This window comes from Nannizzia gypsea, genomic scaffold (genome assembly GCF_000150975.2).
Source record: "Nannizzia gypsea CBS 118893 supercont1.3 genomic scaffold, whole genome shotgun sequence".
In the NCBI taxonomy this organism is placed as follows: Eukaryota; Fungi; Ascomycota; class Eurotiomycetes; order Onygenales; family Arthrodermataceae; genus Nannizzia; species Nannizzia gypsea.
Window position 1 is genome coordinate 879,119 of NW_003345199.1, and position 20,257 is coordinate 899,375.

The 20,257-nt window shown below is 49.7% G+C and overlaps 8 protein-coding genes and 1 non-coding gene across 9 annotated transcripts; 4 read left to right on the plus strand and 5 right to left on the minus strand.

The window, feature by feature from the left end:
- Positions 1-543: 543 nt before the first annotated feature.
- On the plus strand, positions 544-2,784 carry MGYG_03758 (hypothetical protein; the record flags this gene model as incomplete). Its single annotated transcript, XM_003173536.1, has 1 exon — positions 544-2,784. One exon carries the CDS (start codon positions 544-546, stop codon positions 2,782-2,784), a length of 2,241 nt encoding a protein of 746 aa, XP_003173584.1.
- A 353-nt stretch (positions 2,785-3,137) lies between these two features.
- MGYG_03759 (autophagy-like protein 3) lies at positions 3,138-4,264 on the minus strand (the record flags this gene model as incomplete). The annotated part of the gene is made up of 2 exons (XM_003173537.1): positions 3,138-3,690; positions 3,741-4,264. 2 exons carry the CDS (start codon positions 4,262-4,264, stop codon positions 3,138-3,140), a joined length of 1,077 nt encoding a protein of 358 aa, XP_003173585.1.
- Positions 4,265-4,866: 602 nt separating this feature from the next.
- Positions 4,867-5,826, minus strand: MGYG_03760 (cyclin domain-containing protein; the record flags this gene model as incomplete). The annotated part of the gene is made up of 2 exons (XM_003173538.1): positions 4,867-5,511; positions 5,569-5,826. 2 exons carry the CDS (start codon positions 5,824-5,826, stop codon positions 4,867-4,869), a joined length of 903 nt encoding a protein of 300 aa, XP_003173586.1.
- Positions 5,827-5,991: 165 nt separating this feature from the next.
- Positions 5,992-6,089, plus strand: MGYG_10537. Its single transcript has one exon. It is a non-coding gene; the product is annotated as a tRNA-Asp (tRNA).
- Positions 6,090-7,612: 1,523 nt separating this feature from the next.
- Positions 7,613-10,295, minus strand: MGYG_03761 (hypothetical protein; the record flags this gene model as incomplete). The annotated part of the gene is made up of 3 exons (XM_003173539.1): positions 7,613-7,747; positions 7,833-10,104; positions 10,180-10,295. The coding sequence occupies 3 exons, from the start codon at positions 10,293-10,295 to the stop codon at positions 7,613-7,615; spliced, it is 2,523 nt and encodes an 840-aa protein (XP_003173587.1).
- Positions 10,296-12,265: 1,970 nt separating this feature from the next.
- Positions 12,266-14,159, minus strand: MGYG_03762 (hypothetical protein; the record flags this gene model as incomplete). Its single annotated transcript, XM_003173540.1, has 3 exons — positions 12,266-12,286; positions 12,370-13,799; positions 13,868-14,159. The coding sequence occupies 3 exons, from the start codon at positions 14,157-14,159 to the stop codon at positions 12,266-12,268; spliced, it is 1,743 nt and encodes a 580-aa protein (XP_003173588.1).
- A 1,258-nt stretch (positions 14,160-15,417) lies between these two features.
- On the plus strand, positions 15,418-16,123 carry MGYG_09027 (hypothetical protein; the record flags this gene model as incomplete). Its single annotated transcript, XM_003173541.1, has 3 exons — positions 15,418-15,422; positions 15,539-15,796; positions 15,964-16,123. The coding sequence occupies 3 exons, from the start codon at positions 15,418-15,420 to the stop codon at positions 16,121-16,123; spliced, it is 423 nt and encodes a 140-aa protein (XP_003173589.1).
- Positions 16,124-17,500: 1,377 nt separating this feature from the next.
- Positions 17,501-18,432, plus strand: MGYG_03763 (nudix hydrolase 14; the record flags this gene model as incomplete). Its single annotated transcript, XM_003173542.1, has 2 exons — positions 17,501-17,833; positions 17,917-18,432. The coding sequence occupies 2 exons, from the start codon at positions 17,501-17,503 to the stop codon at positions 18,430-18,432; spliced, it is 849 nt and encodes a 282-aa protein (XP_003173590.1).
- A 259-nt stretch (positions 18,433-18,691) lies between these two features.
- Positions 18,692-19,993, minus strand: MGYG_03764 (ADP-ribose pyrophosphatase; the record flags this gene model as incomplete). The annotated part of the gene is made up of 4 exons (XM_003173543.1): positions 18,692-18,939; positions 19,070-19,307; positions 19,714-19,806; positions 19,937-19,993. The coding sequence occupies 4 exons, from the start codon at positions 19,991-19,993 to the stop codon at positions 18,692-18,694; spliced, it is 636 nt and encodes a 211-aa protein (XP_003173591.1).
- Positions 19,994-20,257: the final 264 nt, after the last annotated feature.

The window sequence follows — 20,257 nt, forward strand, 5'->3', positions numbered from 1 at the left end:
ACCCGCGAATGTATATATCATAATATGGCGTGGAGGCGTATTTATTAACTAATTACTACCTCTACTGATTTATTTGCCTCCCTCTTTGACAGGGTAGTCTCCATGATTTTAGTAAGATGTACAACTACCGTACCTATCGACAATATATTCTGGATAGCAGATACCATACATATCATAGATGTATGATGCTATACCATAGTATTCAAACAGAGGACTCTCCCTTTCAATGCCTGAATATGCAATTCCATACCATGGTACGGAGTACCGGGTAGATAAAAGAGGTATGTATATACTCGCCCAGGACGCCAGCGCTAGTGACTCACGTGACGCTCCTTTTTCTAAACAAGGTTCAGGGTTACAAGGTTGTTCGTCTAGCCGCGCTGTTGCCTTGGGACATCAAAGCATCCAACAACTACATCCCACTTTCAACACCGGCCGGTAGTCGAGATCATGGCTCGGCTTGTGGTCTTTTACCCTTACAGCAGATGCTGAAATACCTATACCTAATATAAAGATCTTAACGGCTAGTTGAGTGCCGACTAAATGGCCAGCCCTCCAGACTACCGTGCGCTGTGGTTGCAGTCACAGGAAGCGCTAGGCCGGGCGGAGGAAGAGCGGCGGCAGGCGCAGGAAGAGAGAAGGCAGGCAGAAGATGAGCGGGATCGAGAGAGAGAACGAACTCGTGATACGACCTTCTTGGAGTTCCTTGGCCTCTGTCATAATATCTTCTCCGTCTCGCTAAGAGTTGGGTCACCAGCCCGCTCTACCAAGGGAACAATAAACCCACCGATAGGGAAGTCTTGCCCGGTGCAATTTTTACCCTGGGAAGACTGCGATGCCCAACAGCAGAAGATTCACAGCTCTGTTTGCATGTATCTACAGCCCCAGGGAGAACCTGCACCACGGCTCTTTGCCTCGCGTCATGCTCTAGACCATCTTGGACAAGTTTTCAGCAACAGGGCGTTAAGTAGTGAAAAAGACCTGGAAGGCTATGAAAGGTTTGGAGTGGAAAACCATGTTTACAAAATTATCTCCGAGCTCTGCAAGATACCGGGTGCTCGCGCTGAATTTGAACTGGGCGATGGCGTCTGGTTTGATAACCATGATAATGACCTTGACGTAACTGGTGATAACGTCGCTCAGAAGTCAGATATATATCCCTCGAGACCGGACCAATTTTGCATCCATCGAGTCAACGGTGAGACAAGCCATATTGTGACAACGGTTGAATACAAACCACCTCACAAGCTCTCAGTCGAGAATCTTCGTTCTGGCTTAAAGCCGATAAGGTTTTGGGACGAAGTAGTCCGCTCTGACTCTGTTCCAATAGATAAGGATGAGAAATTAAAATATAATGCACTTGTGCTGACTGGTTCAGCCATTGCGCAAGAATACCATGTTATGCTTCAAGAGGGACTTGAGTACTCTTACTTGACTAATGGAATAGCCCTGGTTTTGCTGCGTGTTCCGCGAGATACACCCGAGATCGTATATTACCGTCTTTGTGAGCCAAACCTCGTTATCCGTCCTGGCATCAATGATCATTTACAACAGCCTTTGACTACCATTGCACGAGTGCTTTGTCTCTGCCTGATGAGCTTTCGCGCGCCGGTTCGTGACCAGGCATGGCGACACTTTGCCAAATCACGGGTACCAGAGTGGAAGACGAGTTTTGACCACGCACGCTCCCAAATCCCAGATGAAGAATTACGGGAAAATCCACCAGATTCAGAGTACGTTTCACCAGAAAGCACGGGTGAACGTACTGTCTCAGATTATATACCATCATCATCATCCTTTGAAGAAACTGCGGAACAGGGTCAGATGGAGACTAGGTCCCAGACTCGATCCCGAGCTCAATGCAGGCCAGATACAGCCCAAAGCAATGAGCCTTCAGACCCTAACATCGATCCAGATAGCGGTCCCAGCGGCCGAAAACGTGGTTTCAGTGAATTGACAACCTCCTCGTCATCCCAGTCGGCGAACCAATCGCCGCGGCAGACAACCGATACTGGACAAAGTGAAGGTGGCCATTACCAACACAATGCTCAATTCTGTACGCAGAAATGCCTTATCGGGCTGAAGCTTGGGGGTAAACTAGATGAGAGCTGTCCAAATGTAGCACTTCATCGAAAGACTAAAGACAATGATAGCCACTCCATTGACGCCAAAACCCTCGTTCAATTAATTAACCAGCAGCTGGATAAGAACCTCGACATCGACTGCACCCCCATAGGAAAATGCGGAACCACCGGCGCACCCTTCAAAATTACCTGCACTGAGTATGGGTATACCGTCGTCGGCAAAGGGACCACAACTCATCTCTGGGGCGTGGTATCCCGAGAAGCAGAAATATATAGTTTTCTAAAGCAAGCACAAGGCTCAGCGATACCCGTCTTTCTCGGCACCATCGACCTTGCCATGACCTACTACTTACATGGAGCTGGAAGGATCCGACACATGTTACTCATGGGCTGGGCAGGTGAACATATTGACGGGGAAAATGTCGACAAAGTTATTAAACGAGAAGTTGCAAGGTCCAAGAAAGAGATTCGTTGTTTGGGGTTATTGCATGGGGACCTTCGCTGGCAAAATATCCTATGGAATGCCGAGCTCAATCGGGCACTTATTATCGACTTTGACTCTTCCCAGATGGACCCGCGGCTTTTGAAGAAGCCACCAAAACAACTTAAACGAAAACCGAGTAGGCTAAAGGGTGCTTTATCAGAGAAGGTTAATCATGGGGAAGTGAAGAATGAGCGGAAACGACTTCGTGTGCTTTGATAGCCACGGTCGAAGTTAGGGAAGTTGAACGGACAGCTTTTTTTTTATTTATTTTTTGGGATACCCATACACGATACAATTTACGTTTGTTTCTGCATAGCAATGATTGAATAGAATTGAGAACTAATCTAGAGCGGTTTAAATCAACTATTTGTGTTCTGAAGACATTGTCAAAGCAGATATTTCAAGGCACCGCCTGCCTACGGGGATGCAATGCGAGCAAACCAGGAAAGCTCGAAATTCAATCAAAATGGAACCAGATCAAAGAGAATAGGTAAAACAAAGCAAGCAAAGCACCAACCCCATTCACTCCCAACCAAATAAATCAAAAGAGAAGGCAGAGCGGAACGAGCCTAGACTCCCATGGTGAAATCATGCTCGATGCCCGGTGTGACGCTGGCAATGAATTTGAGGAACACAACCAGGTACTGGTCGACCCGAATCGCAACCTCTTGATCTTCCTCATCATCCCCTTCATGTTCCAACACTTCCCACTCGTCGCCCGCACTGCTACTGCTGCCCTTAGGCTTATCGTCACCAGATACCTTCAACTTCTCCGTTTCATCCACCAGACCCTCCAGGCCAGCCTCAACCTTGTCCTTACCATCCTTGGAACGCTTGGACTGTTTCTCGCGACGGATTTTCAGCGCAGCGTCTGCACGATCGAGAAGCACTTTCATCACGCTTGCGTGTTTGCAAGGGTGGACGCTAGCCATCTTCACACCTCCCTCGAAAAAGGGGAAGTCTTCCAGCGTGACTGTCTTGTCCTTGTAGTCGCCAACTATATCCTCCATCATAAGGTGGGGAGGCAGTGGTTCTGATACGGCAACGTAACCGGATAGGTAGAGGCGAGGAGTCTTGTAGTATGGGGTATAGGTAATGTAGAGCGAGTATGTTCGTAGGGGGCTAAGACAAGTTAGCATCAGACATGTACGGTGCATGTGGATATAACTCACGCATTCTTCCCATCTTTCTGCGCCGGCTCTCGAATAATAGCTTCCTCATCGTCCTCTTCATCATCCATGTCAGGAATCTCTTCGTCTTCTTCTTCCTTCTCAGCTACATTGCCCGACTCATCCACCGTTCTAACGTCCTTAGCATGCGTCTCGCCCGCCCCCTCATCGCCACCTGTATTCAACCACCCGTCATCATCACCATCTGCGCCCGCACCAGACGGGTTTCCCAGTTCACCCTGTATTATGATATCTGCCGCCTTGCCCGCGAAGTTCTCGTCCAGTCGGCGGTTACATGGTACCCCGCGGGTGACCAGGAACTGCTTCCCCTCCGGCAGGTATGCGACTCGTTTTGACGGAGAGGACGCAGCGGACCATGACCAGGTAGGGAACTTGTAGACGAGGTAATCTCCAGCGCGCACGAACTCTTCAGGCGTCACTTGGCCGGTACTTCTGAAGGTAGAGACGTGTGAGATAGGGGCCAAACGGTCCCGGATATCGTTTAGTTTCGAACGGATAACGTTCATCTTGGTGGGTTATTTGGCTCTTCTAGTTCTGGGTGCCGAGAGATATGTATTAGAGAACGTGTAGAAGTGTGTATGTTATGGTGCTGGCAGGCGGTTGTAGGTTGATGTTGACTGCATGGATTTGGTCTGCTCTGCTCTGCTCTGTTCTGGTGGTGCCTGGCAAAGGCGCTTGACAGGGTGGGATGATCTCTATGACGTTTTCACGTGCTTGGCTACTTTTTCGTAGGCTTATCTACGAGACGGTCATTTATCTATCATTTTATCCGCTAGGAGGGTATATATATCTACTAGGTATTGGAAGATGATAGACTGTGGTCATTTCTTTATTATACATGGGCCTCTCTGGTGACCTTTGGTGTCGGCTATCGGCCTGTTTGCTCCACGACCCGCTTTATCAAGGTAGCTAGGTTACCAAGGTCCTGAGACAGGGACCTGAGTACTACTTTGGGAGCGCCTTTGAGAGCAGTGTTTGAAAGCTCTGCTAGGTGGTTGTCTTCTTGAACTGTTGCGGATGTTCTGGATGGCCCGTGTGAGTCGCCTTTTCAAATCATGACTCTCTCGTAGGGTGAATGAAGGATCCTCCTAAGACGGCAGAGGTGGTATCACGATTCAGCAGAAGTGGCCTGCTGACGTCTAGATGTCTCTCGCTCAACACCGCCAACGGTCAAGGGGACCACTTTGCCCTTCCAGAACTCATGTTCAGCCGTAGCGAACCCATCCATACTCCTCATAGCAACCACCAGAAAGCCCAACTCTTCTCGATCAACGTCAAATACCTCCCACCACTCACTGTCAACAACCTTGACGCCCTGTTCCCTTGCAGCAAGGTAGATAGCAGCAACAGCCAGCGCATTCGGTTGGTGAGTTAGATATAGCATCTGAGGCGAGAACAGGGCGGTGTTGAGATGTGCAAAGGTACGCGCAGCCACGGAGGAAGAGGACACCTTGAGAGTTTGCAGGTAGGTCAGGGCGATGGTATGCGGGAGAACAACCCTTGTGTGAAAGGAAGAGGTGCGTAAGACGGCAGACTCGATCTTCATTAGGTTCTGGCGTTCAGTCTGGTACAAGCCTTCGGACAGGTAGTAGCTCTCTGGATCGGGGTGTTCGGGCGCTCCATCCGGGTTGACGAAAGGCAGAGGCGAGGCCGTGGGGGAGAGTAGATAGGTGTAAACGTTAAGCACTGAGCGAGGCGATACAGGGTAAAAAGAGAGCTTTGCTGTCGTATACAGAGCTGCAGCAGAGATATCCTATCACCGTCGTCAGTTAATATTACACTGCCCAAAGTAAGGCACGCGTACACATACCTTTGCAGAGTAGACTGCCAGACTGCCTCCTTCGGGCCCAACCCAGAACCTGGTAAAGACGACTATGGCCTGCGCCACGACGTCCTGCGGCAGCTGAAGCAGCACCCCAGCTGCCTGGGTGAGCTTCACGCCCGCATATCGAACCGACCTCTCGAGCTCCTCTGGCACCCCATCTAACGACGAGGAAGAGTGCTGCAGCTGCGCTGGAGAGGCAAGGGCATTTGACAAGTGGCCCAGCTCGCTCTCAACGCCCGACATGACTTCTCGCGTCTTCGCCTTGCTCGGGTATCAATCAACCAACACCTCGACCGTCAGTCTCCATCAGGGAAGTCGTGAAATGCTACAGAGTACCACCTAAACTATCTCTCTGCCGCTGCCTTCTGCTTATTATGCACCACTAGCCCTCCGCCTTCCACCAGAAAGTCCTTGATGGTCTAGTGGTCATGATTTCCGCTTGTCAACTTCGCTGAGTAAGCGAGTAACAAGCGCGGGAGACCGGGGTTCGATTCCCCGTCAGGGAGTTCTTTTTTTTTTTTCGACATTTTTCAATTTGCGTCATCTTTCATTGTCAGCTGCATAAACTGCTCCGTAGTTATAGATAGATCATGCAAGGATAACTGAATAAGGATGATGCAGTGATCATCCGACTCTTTGTGTCTCATGGCAGGACAGGGCATTGCAGGGCATGCATTGCATAGTGTATGAAGATGGCGTGTTTTGAGACAAAAACAGAAAACTGGACGCCTTAAAGGCAGACAAGCCGTCGGTTTTGCGACGAAACGGACGAATAGTAGCGCTTGCCGTGTGGTTGGCGGCTGGCTGACCGTTCACTTCCGTACTATGCAATGCATAACTTGAGGAATCACGAACGACGGTCCTATAGGATCCGCTCGCATCTGTTCGCATCCATGCGGTCCCCAGCCCGTATTCAACTCCTCGTCTCCAGCCTGATACGGGGTATGGTATCTGGATCTAAGCGGACCATGCATTGAGTTCCGTAGTTAAATAACTACATTATTAACTCAAAGTTTTAGGACAACAAGTTATTAGTTGTCTAGATCGTGGCAAGGAAGCCCGAGACAAGGCCAGCCACGGCGGTAACCAGACATGTACCCTTCCCACTGAGCCGTGTATTGACGGAGCCTTGGTAGGAGGCACTATTTACCGGTCGGGTAGGCATTGCGACTGGCAAAACAGCAAACAGTGGCTATCAGTGGCAATATTGAGCTGTTGTTTTGTTGGAAAAGGAGGTGAGAAGAATTACTCCATACGGGGTTTGCTTTGTTTGGGGCTCCCATTCGGAGTCAATTGGCCGAGTAGATTGATGGATCAAGGCGTCAATCAATCAATCAAATAGTGTATAGAGCGTGATACGATGCAGAGGAAGCGGTCAAAGGGCCCGGAAAAGGTGCATAGTCACTGCTGAGCATTGGTTTCTATGCATGCATACGTACGTGCGGATGATCATTGAATGTGATGGCCCAAGGAAATGAGAGAACGAAATATGCAGCTACCCGAACATGACTTCATAGATCTATGTAAATATGTACAGCGCAAGTTTTTGTGATATGTACAGCTTCCCCGAGAAGATAGGAAAAAAAAGACAAGACGACGTTGGTAGTATATGAAAGTAAACGTAATGTTGAATAGAGAGCAAGGGAAAATCACGGCCCAATTTCCACCTACAGAGTAATCCCGAATCGAAGTTTGACCATCTTCAGTCAAGTTAAATGAACCAAGAGAAGCCTCCCAACGCTAAGAAATAATGATTGAAAAGCAACGCATATAGATAGATAGATAGATTAGATAATTTGGAGAGAGAGAGGGGGGGGGGAGAGAGAGAGGAAAAGAAGCCAGGGCCGATCCTCCGAATTAATGGCCCGGAGTATCAGCAAATTAAAGAGATAAATGAAAAAAATGAAAACAAGAGAGGAAAAGATATCAACCCCTAAAGTGTTAGCTAGTATCTTTGAACTTTTTCAAGTTTTTTTTTTCCTCCTTTCTGCTTTTTATCTTTTTTTACTATGCCGTGTCATGACCGTCATCAAGTCGACTCGGCAAGTATCTCAGCAGCCTTTCTGAAGAAGGAGACTCGCTCCGAGCACTGCTCAAGCTGCAGCACAAGATCCTTTATCTTAAACCGTTTCTGGGCTGGGTCATACGTGAACCAACGATCCATCTACCTCTCTCACCGTGTTACTGAAATGAACTCAAAAAGGTAAAAGTAAGAAGAAAGGAAAAAAAAAAAAGGAAAAGGAACTTACGGAGGCCATCCTATGTCCAAGCCAGAGACACCTCTCAGCCCTGACATTTGCGGTATGGGCCAGCTCAAGAGTCCGGTCTTCTTCCTCTGCCAGCTCCGTATTGACAAAGTGTCCATCGGGGAAGTAGAGCCTTGCCCAAGCCAGGCCGCGCAGGTCAAACTCTTCAGGGAGATGGTACTTGACCCCTACATCACTGGACTCGGTAAGGGGGAACTCATCACTGGTGATCTTGGACTCGCTTACGCGGTGGCGGTTAAGGGTATTAAGGAAAGTAACCAGGTCACGGAAGGGAACAAGGGGCTCAAAGACGTGCATTGCTTCCGGGGTGAGGGAAAGAGTGAACAGGAAAGCAAGAGAGACGTGGATAGCTGGAAGGACGTTTTTGTCACCAATTTGGCGGAGTAAGAGAGAGAACGTATGCATAGACTGGTAGATGGTGTAGTAGAGTGGGCTGAGAGACGAGCTGAATCTGGTGTTGGAAGACTGAGGGATAGAATCAAGCAAGGAGACAATAGGCTCAGACCGGGCGCTGCAGGTGCTCCAGTATGCTCTTGCCGATGGGATTCTGCAATCAGCTGGTTTTGCAACGGCAAGTTTATACAGATCTGTCAGGGTATTAGCTACCGCGGGCGCAAGAGAGTTGTCGTTAATGAAAAGCGTAGCAAAGTTGGAGCATGAGATTTGGACGCCCTGCTCGCGGAACTTCTCTCCCATTCGGCCTACGTGTTGCGGCAAGCAGGAGAAGAACTGCAGGGTGTGTTCGAAGTAGGAGTGAACTGATTCCTTCTTGAACAGGATGCCGTGCGCCTTGACGAATGAGGCCAGAGCCAGTGGGTGACGAGGTTGCTGTCTGGGCCGGCTGTGCTTGTGTAGTTTATTTTGCTGTTGCTGTTCTTGCTGCTTTTGCTGCTGTTGCTTCTGTTGGCGGCGGTCTTCTTCCAGCAAGGGGTTGAATAGCAGCAAAATGCTCTCTCTTGAGCTGGCAAAGGGCTCAACACAGACCAGAGACTTGGTGTAATAGAACAGCTGTGCCAGGATATTTGGTCTGGCCAGGACAGCAGCGTGATGCTGTATTCTGCCAACGTTGGGTCCTTTATCCGCAGCCATTCGGTACCAGTACCTGGCTACCTCAGCCCACTTCTCCCGGTTATACAGGTCAACCTCTTCAACTGCCATCTGGTACCTGGCTAAATCACCGAGACATTCAATCCAGATACGCGAGAAGGCAGGCACACTCTCAAGCAAGAGGGTCATCATAGAGTAAGCAATATAGATGAAAGATATCATGTGCTCGAGTGAACCCGGGAGCCGGTGCCGAAGCAGCTCCAGGAACGAGTGCACGCCATGCCTCCACATTCTAGCAGGCATCCCATACTCTGTAGCCAGCCTGCGCAGCCTAGGCGTAGCCGAGGGGTGCTGCGAGGCAAGGAAGAAGTCGTGGTGCTCATGGAGAAGGGTCCTATGGATGGCTATCAGGGCCTTCCACTGTTCGTTGCTGAGTTCCGATCTGCCGTTGAGCTGCTGCATGTCAATCTCAACACACTTCTTCTCGATGACGACAAGCCCAGAGTAGATGCCCTGCACCTCGACAATGAGCTGCTCCTCGGAGATCTGCCTGGTCTCCGGCTGCAGGAAGAGGTCTGGAGAACATGGGAGGCTGTGTGGCAGGGATCTATCATGGCCATATCCTTCATCGTCTTCTTCTTTTACTTTTGCTCCTGCTTGTTCTTCAACATCATCTAGGTCGTCATCATTATCATCATCATCATCATCTAGGTCGTCGTCAATGGCTTGGTCGATGAACCCGTCATCAGCGGCTCTGGCCTGGAAGAAGACACCGCACCGCTTGACCGTGTAGTGTGAGCACCGCTTTGAACTACTACCATCGGCATCGTCGTCGTCGTCGTCTCGCTCGGAGGCGGCACGCTTCTTTGGCGTAGTATTACATTGCCCTTGTTGCTGATGCTGAAGATGATATTGGAGCTGCCGGGGACTGGCCAGGTTGGACTTTGACTGCCGGCGACTGCGGGCCTTGGGGGTGAGTTCGTGGATGTTCAGGTTCTGTAAGGCCGAGGCATCGGGCGAGCGAGTCCTTCCGGTCACTGAGATCTTCTCCTCCGCGTCCTCCTTCTCGTCCGCTTGTCCGCTTGTCCGTGAGGCTGAGATGGAGCCTGAGGCCGACACCGACGCTAAGGGCGAGGGCGAAGGCGACAGCGACGGTGAGCGTGACGGTGACGGTGAAGGCGACGACGACGGCGACGGCGACGGGGATCTGGCAGCAACCAACCAGAGACGATTAGCTCAACAGCAGGAAAAGGCGGCTTAGCTAGAATAGACAGACGCTTACTGTTCAACTTTGTCGAAGCTTGACCATGACGTCCTCTGCAGCGACTGGGCGTCTGCGGGCGGCTGCTGCTGGAGGTGTTGCTGCCGCTGCCGGTGGTCGAGATCTACGCGCACCATGGTAGGCGATGCAACAGACTGAGCATGCCAGAACAACGAGAGGACAGGACAGGGGGGGACCTTCTTTTGATAGAGCTAGCCAGCAGCAAGAGAAGAGAAGAAGCCCAAAGGAGAGAAAGGCTCTTGGATTAGGTTCTCTTTGAGCCCCTTTAGCTATCCATATCTCTAGGATAGAGTGGCCCTTTTGTAGTTTTCGTGATTTATTTTCTATACATTTTCGATTTGGCGGTAGGAGTCGCACAGCAACCTGGCGGGATCAGCCTTCCAGTCATTGCTTTTTCTCAATCTGGTTCGCAAACTAGGCGGCATGCATAAGGCAAGACCCCGGGCGCTTAACGGTGAAAAGTAGTTACATACTCTGTACGGGGACGGGAACCGGGAACTATCATAATCAGCACTTGGGTACTCTGTATCATTGTCATCACTGTCATCGTCAGTAGGTGAGCCTCTTGGAGAACGGCCGATGGTAGTTAAGGCGGCTGCACAATTCCAAGTTATGATATTACATAACTACATGACTACATAACTAGTTAATTACCTTAGGGCGTACTCCGTACTCAGTGTAGTTATGCATCGAGAGCGTGGCGTTAGTTAACTACCTAGGTAGTCATTGACTAATGGCTGCTCCATGCAGGAATCCCTGTCTCATGCAAAAGGGCAGTGCTTGAAGAAGCAACGTTGACGGAACCAACTCAAAGTCTTTACTTACTCGACGTATTAGTGGCTGGCTACTTAGTGAAGGCTGCACGCAGTTTGATCACCCTCAGAAGCCTGGGCCGGGAGAGCCTTCCTAGGTGCCTAGTAGTTAATACTCGGTAACACACATACAGGCCTACAGGCCCTCCTAACCCCCATATAACTAGTACATTACTATATGTAAGCTTGCCAGGTTAACTAACTACCTGTTAGTTGAGCATGATTCGATCTGCTCGTATGACAAACAATGGCTCGCAGGCGACAAAATATAAATATACAGGAGTAACTAACATAGGCAACTATCCGTGTGTCTATCGCTTGAAGGCCTTGGGTCATCCCACAAGGTCACTCGCCTGTTTTGGATGCCTTGATGATGACTAGCATGCTGCTCATGGACTTTCCTCATAGGATCTGTTTGCTGACGGGGCGGTAGATGATGCAATATTAGAGGTGAGGGACCATGTAGATGTCTCTATTTGGGAATGTGTTGCGGTTACTCGCAGTCCGGGTGAGGTTGGTGAGACGAAAGGCAGATAATGCTTACACAAAGGCAGACAGAAATTGGCTTGGAGTAGTAGCACTATAGCTTGAAATGAGGGGGCACTTGTTTGATTGCTTCTAGGGATCTGATACTGCATGCATGAGAAAAAGTAGTGGAACATTGACAGATAACAATTGATTAACGGAACCGACGCGGAAGCAGGGACGGGACCGAAGAGGAAAAAGGAAGAGAGAGAGAAGAGAAATGAAGAGAAGAGAAAAGCCGCCCAGTTTAGTATTCGTGACATTGACCGGTTCATGAGCTAGATAGATAGATGTCCTGGCCGAGGTTGAGATGGCAGATGCAGAGAACACAAAACAGAGACATAGAAGTCTTTTAAATCAGAGTCAGAGTCAAGGTCAAGGTCAAGGTCAAGCATAAGGCCTGAGTGAATAGTACAGGTTGTTACTCTAGAGCGGAGTGATAAAACGTAAGGGGAAAAGGGGTAAGGGGAAAGGTAGGTATGCAACAAAGTCAAGGTCCAACACACGAAAAAGAGACAAGATAGATCCAAAGTAACTCCATTGGCTGCAAAGTCGTTTATTCATGTAGATACGATACCCTGGTGGAACGGCCCGGAAGTGTCGAGAAAAGTAAAGGAAGATCACGAAGAAAGAAAAGGCGACGCTGCATGTCATACCCAAAGTGAAGAAGATAGTCGGGTTGGCATTGAAAGGCAGACTGGCTTAGTTTGTTTGGTTGACTACCTACATAGGGCAGTCAACTAGCCATTTTAAGAAATAAACATCCGAAGCTGCGGAAGGGGCAAGTGTCAGCAAATTATATCACATCACACGCGGATGGACGTGCATCTACATCGATAATATAGTTACTTACTCTCTGCTTGATTGGCCTTCGACACATCGGACAGGCAGGAGGTAGTCTACGAGAACCAATCTTAGGAAGAAGATGCTGCTCGGCGCACCATCGACATAGAACCGCATGACCACAGGGGATAAGCACTGTGTCGACGAGTTGTGTCATGCACACTTTACACTCCATGTTGACCATCAGGCTAGCTGAATCCTTGGGCTCGGGGCGGCCGTCAGTCTGGACGTCAAGGCCTACCGGCTGTTCCGTAGGCTGAGGGTTCCGGGCGGCGGCTCGTCGCCTAAGTGTCTCGCGTTGCTGGTACTCTCGTAGCATTTGAAGTCGCTGGTCTGAGTCCATGCGGCTGGCCATATGTCTGTTCATAGCGTCCATGTACGTAAAGAAGGTTGACGAGTTACTGTTAGGGTGGTGGTAACCAAAAATAGGGTCAATCGGCCGTTGATTGGGGGTGGCGCTGGCAGTGGTAGCCGTAGCGGCAGTGGCAGTGGCGGAAGCTGAAGTAGTAGTTGTAGCAGTATTGTTATTAGATGTCGGTGCTGGCTGGGGCTGGGGCTGGGGCTGAGAGCTAGATGGTGGCGGCGGCTGCTGGGTAGAAGATGCAGGAGATACCCGCAGTGTCCTCATGCGGACGCGGCGTTGATATAGTCCCTCACCACTTCCCTGGGCTTGCTGAGAGGTAGGCTCGTTCTCGGAGGAGGCCATATCTTGAGCACTACGGCGGCGATGGGCCGTGGGCGTCGCTGCCGTTGTAGTAGCTGTTGTTGCTGCTGCTGTTGTCGGTACCGCGGGATTCAATGAGAACAGAAATGACTCGGACTCCTGACCTTGGCCTTGGTTCAGTTCTCGCTCTTGCATGAGTTCTTGTAATGTTGAATATGAGGGCTCAGTGTCCAAATTCGACCCCATAATCTCGTTTATGTCGAAATTAGTGAACGGTGTACTCCCTACTTCTGGTGGGTTGGTGCTGTCCCGGTGAGCTTGATGGGGTGTTGCCGCCGGTGCAGCCGAGAACGCAGGCGACATTCTTGGTTCCAGGTTTTCCTGTCTCTGTTGGATCTGCTGTCTCTGTAGAATGTGAGAGCCGTAGCTAGGCCTCGCTGCTGGACTACCGGTGACAGCATTGTTGGGAGTACGATGATCGTTAAGGAGGTTGAACGTCCGAGCCCGAAAAGGGCTATCTGAAGACCGATCAGGTTCAAGAGACGGGTAGAAGCCTATAAGCGGATCAAAGGCACCGGTTGACTCGGCCGGACTGGCTCCCTGAAGGCTGGCCATGCTATCAATGCTGACATTGCTGTTGGTATTAGCATTGGTAGTAACAACGATATTGGCATTGGCATTGGCATTGGCATTGGTATTGCCGTTGTTGTTATTGTTATTGTTGTTACTGCTAGAACCAGCATTCTGCCGCCGTGAATAAGGCACAAGATAGCCCGCTATAACAACATGTCAGCCCAACCAGTACACTTTTTCTTCATTATCAAAACGTGACGAGGTTTCCTACTCGTAACTTGAGGGTTTGCTCTCTCCCTATTCTGAAGAGCAGGCAGACCCTGAAAATTGACAGGAAACGCCCGCGAAACGGAGTGTCTGGAACTGGCGATGCCCGGCTGGAACCCCGAATGGCTGTACTCGGACGCCATGCTGGGGAAGTGAGCCGAGTCTCTGTTACTCGAGGAGTTGAGCCACTGCAGACGATCGGCCTGGTCCAGGGCTTGAGGGCTTACTGGAGAGTCTGGAGGAAACGGCCAGCTTAGTGATGGCTCTTCACGGCGTTTGCGAGGAGGAGGAGGCATCTTATGCTCTTCCTGATCGTAGTAAAAAAAGAAATTCAGAAATGCAGAAATATGCCACAAGAGGCAAACAAGACAGGGCAGTCCGGACCAAGTAAGGAGAAGCACAAACACGGCTGTGTGTGGAAATGTAGTAAAGGGGGTAAAAGAGAAGTCGAAAGGGGGAGGGGGAGGTAGATGATAGAGGACAGGGGCAGGGTGCTGGGGCGGAATATTTATATGTGCTAGCTGGTAAGGACAAGATACACAAAACAGCTGGTGAATCCAAGCAGGACAGAAAGGGTATCAGACAGAGAACAGGCTTTCTCCATTTTTCAGTGCCCTTTTATATATCAAGAGCTAAGAGAGCATAGTGATGTTAAGATGGTGAACATCCACCATCACTGCACTCTGCTGCCCCAGAAGCAGAGAGAAGGAGAAGAAGAAAGACAGAAAGAGGGAGCGGGAGGTATCAAAGTAAGAAATAAAATAAAATAAAGTGATCAAAACATCATAGCAAAGGCAGGGGCATTTGACTGACCACTAGAGCCTGGATTATAGGCTAAACTTCGTTCGGCTTCCTGGATGTCCAAGGGGTTGTAGGGATAGGATGGAGACGGAGACGGAGACGAAGATGCCAGGCCAGTCCTCCGGGACGGTGGTATATCAGACTGGCGCTGGACGGGACAAGTAGAGCTCTTGTAGGATCCAGGACGGCCAGACTGCGCAGTTATGCATGACATGACGGGTATCGGAGATCCAAAGACATGCACATAGGCTCCCCTTTCTTCCTTCTCTTCCTTATCTTCTTCTTCTTCTTTTTAATGGTTTTGACACTCGGGATAGCGAGATCTAGATGGTCAAAAAGTATACGGCCTTAGCGAGGATACATATATTTATTCGGTTATGGATGTACGGCCCGGAGCTCCTCCCCCAAGGTCCCTTGAAGACAAGAAAGGCGCATGTCCTAGTCCAGCGGATAGGGGATTTCACAGTGAAACCGGCCGGCAAGGCGACGGCAACGAAAAAAGAAAACGAGGGAGGAAGAGGGAGCACCAACCGATCCTAACGCTGTCGTTGACGTTTTGACGTTGAAAGCTGACGTTGATGTTAGAGTCCAGTGTTGACGGCCATAGGTATCACAACCACCACATGCGCCTGGGAGCAAGAACGGAGTGGAGAGAAAATGAAATGAGCAGCTACGGCTATTCCCGAGAGAATAGCAGTCTATCGGAGCCAAAAAACGGAGATACAAAATACAGATAGAGACAGGATATTAGGTATGTGGTATTGAATCTCGGTGGCCGGCTTATCTGATATCTGACGTCGCTGGGTTCGTCTGGCTGTTTTTGTCTGTTTTGGGCTCCTCTGGCTCGACTTTTGACGGCAAAACACCACGACAGGAAGATCAGCGACTCAAAGAGAACAGCCAAGAGGGAGAAAAGAGGAAGCAGAAAGAGGAGAGAGGAGAGAGAAGCAGACGCCGAGGAAGGCGATGGGCCTTTTAAACGACGTTCAGGCGAAGAGAAGGCAAAGGTCTCACATGACGGAAGAGGCAGACGAGAGACGACGCAAGACACAAGCAGTTTAAAAGGGACGAAGGGACGCAAGAGACGAGGGAACGACAAGCCCTCTGACATCAGGATAGTTGTGGGAGCAAAGTAAGAAAAGAAAAGGAACCTGCCGGGCCCAGAAGGCGGGACGACGATGGCCCCCGGAAGCTGATCCAGGAGGCGAGCAAGCTAAACGGTGGATGAACGAGAGACCGCGAGAGACGAGAGAGCCAACTCTCTCTGGCTAACGCAGGCAGGGGGCGGGGATGGCGCAGGCCAGAAGAAGCAGAGAAGGATGAGATGAGAAGAAGGAAAAAGAGACGGCGGAGATGGACTGAAGATCAGAGGCTGGTTGGATGGTACGGAGTACCAGTTATCTCTAGCTATGCGCTGTTCTTCTATCCCTCTCTCTCTGCCTCTCTTCAATCCTTCTAAGTCTGCTGCTTCTTCTGGCCTCTTCTCTGCCAGAGGATGGCCAAACCAACCCTGAATCCCAGTTGGTCCAGATTGGACGAGACAGAATGTTGCATCGGCCGTACAAGGGGATCCGATTTGCCCATGGACAAGGGAGACCGAGACCCGGTGGCTGGGATCTACCGTCTTTGCCCATATACATCACACACAACTTACTCCGTACATACAATCAAACGGAGGGCGCGGAGAGATAACTAATCCAAGCCTGTCCAGCCAACTGGATAAGTTAGAAAACAACTGAGGTCGAGAACCGGATGACAGCATCAACCAGGTTTCAGCCGCAGGAGACTTGCCAGCTCGAACGAGAGAGCCACTTTCCTCGACCTCGCTCGCTCCCTTTGCCACATGCATGATATCATGACTTGCAAACAAACAGTCCCTCGAGCAAGGAAGAAGTCTCGCTTTCTCTCTCCATATTTCCCCACGTCCACCCCGGGGGTTGTTATACGGGGTATTTACATCACCCCCAGCCAACGGTCCCACGGGGAAGATAGTTAATAATAACTAACTACGGAGTAGTTAACTCGTTAACTAAGAAAAAGAGAAGAAGAAGGAGAAGAAGAAAGAAGAAAGAAAAAGAAACGAGAGCTGCGTCAAATGATGCAGGAGAAAAGCTGTGTTGACGGAGCAGATCTAGATTCCCAAAGAAATCAAGAAATAACACCGTCTTAATCACTGAGTTATCAATACGACTCGCGGAGACGACACTCTATTCGCCGTCAAAGACCCTAAGATGGCCGGTTTATTGGCTTGTTTGCACAGATCGCCACCCCTCGAGCCATCGCTTTGCTCTTTGCTCAAAAAGGCCCATCTTATCTAGCCTAAATAATTGCATATAGAGTAAAGCTCTATTTTAAGGTAATAAATAATACTTAAATGCTATTCTTATTATGAAAAGCCTGCTTAATCTGCCTATATCTAACTACGCAAAGTAAGTTAGGGCAAGGTTAGGGTTAAGAAGGGCTTAGGATAGTTAAGTAAAGCCGGGAAGAAGGACAAGAATAAGGGATAAGACGGTGATACGAGATACGGTTTAAGCAAGCCAGGATAGCTTGAGGAGACATACAACAGGGTGTGTTACTCAAAAACAAAACGTTAGTTACCACTGCTCAGCCCGAGGAGAGCTTCATCATGCGACTCTCTCTTCTCATCCATGCAGCTATATAGGCGGAAACGGTTGGCATCTGAGCAACCAGGCCCTTCACTGACTGCCTGTTACTCCGTACCTAGGCAGTTCGTTAACTGACTGGTTGGTGACCAAATCTCATGTTGACCAGGCGTCTGCCGCTGCAGCTTCGCCGGTTCTCAACCTCGCACACACTGAAAACCAGCAACACCATGGCGACGTCAACCTCGAGCTTTACGCTTCCCGGTGTTGATCCACCGGTGCGTGTTCAGTTGACACCAGACCTCTCACAGGACCAGTTGCTGTCTTTCCCGCCGTTTGCGAACTGGCTGTCGACTGTACATCGTTCTCTGGCCAGACAGGAAGACGCTTCTCACGCGTTCCATTCAAAGCCGTATACGCTCCGAGGTATCACCGTGCAGGCCGTCGACTACTTTGGCCCAAAGAAGCTGGGGTTTGTCAAGTTTAAAGCAGACGTCTCTACCGATGATGGAGATAAGCTGCCGGGTAGCGTCTTTCTGAGAGGTGGCAGCGTCGGCATGCTGGTGAGCGCTTGCTACCTTTCGTTGCTTACTATTCTTTCTACTGTTTACCGTGACTACGTTGCTAACTGAGGACCGTCTACCAGCTCATCCTCCAGCCAGACGACCTCCCAGACTCCTCCAACGATGAAAAACAAGTCGTTCTTACCGTCCAGCCCCGTATACCGGCAGGATCACTTACCTTTACCGAACTACCGGCTGGCATGATCGACGAACATGGCTCGTTTGCCGGAGCAGCAGCTCAAGAAATACACGAGGAAACGGGCCTCGTTATCAAACAAGATGAACTCATCAACATGAGCTCGCTTGCTCTACTCACCAAAGACAGGAAAGCAGGCGAGGACGACGATCTACAGAGTGCTGTATACCCTTCGCCAGGAGGATGTGATGAATTCATCCCTCTCTTCCTGTGTGAGAAACGGCTGCCCAGACAAGACATACAGCAGATGCAAGGGAAGTTCACTGGCCTGAGGAAAGAAGGCGAGATGATTACGCTTAAGCTAGTGCCGCTGTCTCGACTGTGGAAGGAGGCTGCTAAAGATGCAAAGGCCTTGTCCGCCTGGGCTTTATACCAGGGCCTAAAGCAGGATGGTCGACTATAACCGAAATTCTACCTTCATGTCCCTCACGCCAACTGCCAAAGTTGTCTACATGGCCATCCTTTCCGTGGCTTCAGCTTTGACTCCTGCTTTAATGCTTAAGGTTACCTTTTAGACCGAACACTTGACATGCACATATACCCATAAGAGAAAATGAACAGTGATTGCTCTATAGTTATGACTGGAATCTACTCTATCTAATAAATCCTCTATCATTGAGTGCGCCATCATAACCCTAACAGTCAACATGCTTCACTTTTATCTACCCGACAATTCCCCATTGCCGCGCCATCTCTATTCCCTCTGCCAAGGTTCCAACGTGCGCGTCAATAGCATACCCTTCTTCTTGCTCCAGTCTTTTCGTTTCCTCGAAGAGTTTGGCAAGAGGGATGCTGAAACTCTCAATAAACTCGTCATCCTCAAGCTTAGGCTTTGGGTTCTGGTTTTCAGGCAATGACATGTCAACACGTACGTGAACCATGTTCATATTTGTGTTGCAAAATCCGGGATCTAGGGTTATTCTGCCGTTAGCGGGTGCTTCTTGATATGTTTCCGCCGTGTGAACACGAGAGGCCCAGATGGCTCGTCCATGCTACCATTAAGATGCAGAAAGAAAAAAGCTAAAAACGGATATACGTACCATTGTATAAAATAGGACCCTTCTGCTGGACGACACCAACATACCCGGTCTCTTCCTTCAGTTCACGGACAGCGCACTCCTCCGCTGTCTCACCTGGATCAACCAAACCAGCCGGAATCTCAATGGTGACCATATCAATAGGAGGCCGGTACTGTTTTTGCAGCAACAGCTCAGGACCAGACGGCTTAGAGAGAATGGCAACTATACCCACGCCATCGATCGCGGAACTCGAGCGAGTCTAGAAACGTGTTTTAGCATATGTTATAGTGACATGCGTTATTTCACAGAATGCATGCGGCGAACAAGGGGGAGGGAAAACAGGGACAACGCAGAAAATAAAAGGCGTCGGAAACAACGCAAATCCCGCAACTGTAACAAGTTACACACACATGCGCGAGATGGGTGTTTGCCCGGCATATGCATGTAATAGGAAGACGTCATGGTGCAGATCAAGCGGAAAGGCAAGCATGCCGGTCGACGGCCGATGTACCAGCAACGAGTTCGGCGACATGCCCCACCCCCCCCCCCCTCCTCTCTCTGTGGTTCCTGGCAAGCCATAGACATATTCCTTTCGCAGCACGCCGGGGCATTAAGAATAGAAGATAGTAAACGGTAGAAAAAGGAGAATTATGCATTATACTCACTTGTCTTTCTGCCGCTTCCCATGTTCTTGTTACGCCGTTTGGATCGGTGTACGTCCGCTTCACAAGCCTGATCCAGCGTGCTTCAGACGGATCCTAAATGTAGCGTGTTAGTTAGTGGCCTGGTACAGTGCTTACGTATAGAGTAAGGTGATATCATAGCATTGAAGCAACTATATAGTTTGTTTGTGCGGTTATCATTTTCCGCTTTATATTGGCAACTTACTAAAGGTCCGCTGGAGAGTAGCGCCGGCTTCTTGAAAGCCGACGATTGGCCTGTCATGGCTTAATTAGTTATATCCAGTGAGTGTGCGAGTGTGCGGTGTGTTGACTGTTAATTCCTGGGTATGAAACGAGTTGGGCCGCAGTTTGGGTGGTGGTTCTTATATTATTATTTTTACTGTTTGAACACACAGTCTAACGGTCTGCTTTCAAGGTTCTATCATGTGACGTGGAAGGGCTCGGGAGTAGCCGTAGACAAGGGACGAAAGAAGACTTATTTGAAGCTATTTTGAACGAGACATGTCTGTGGATTTGTTCTTTATTT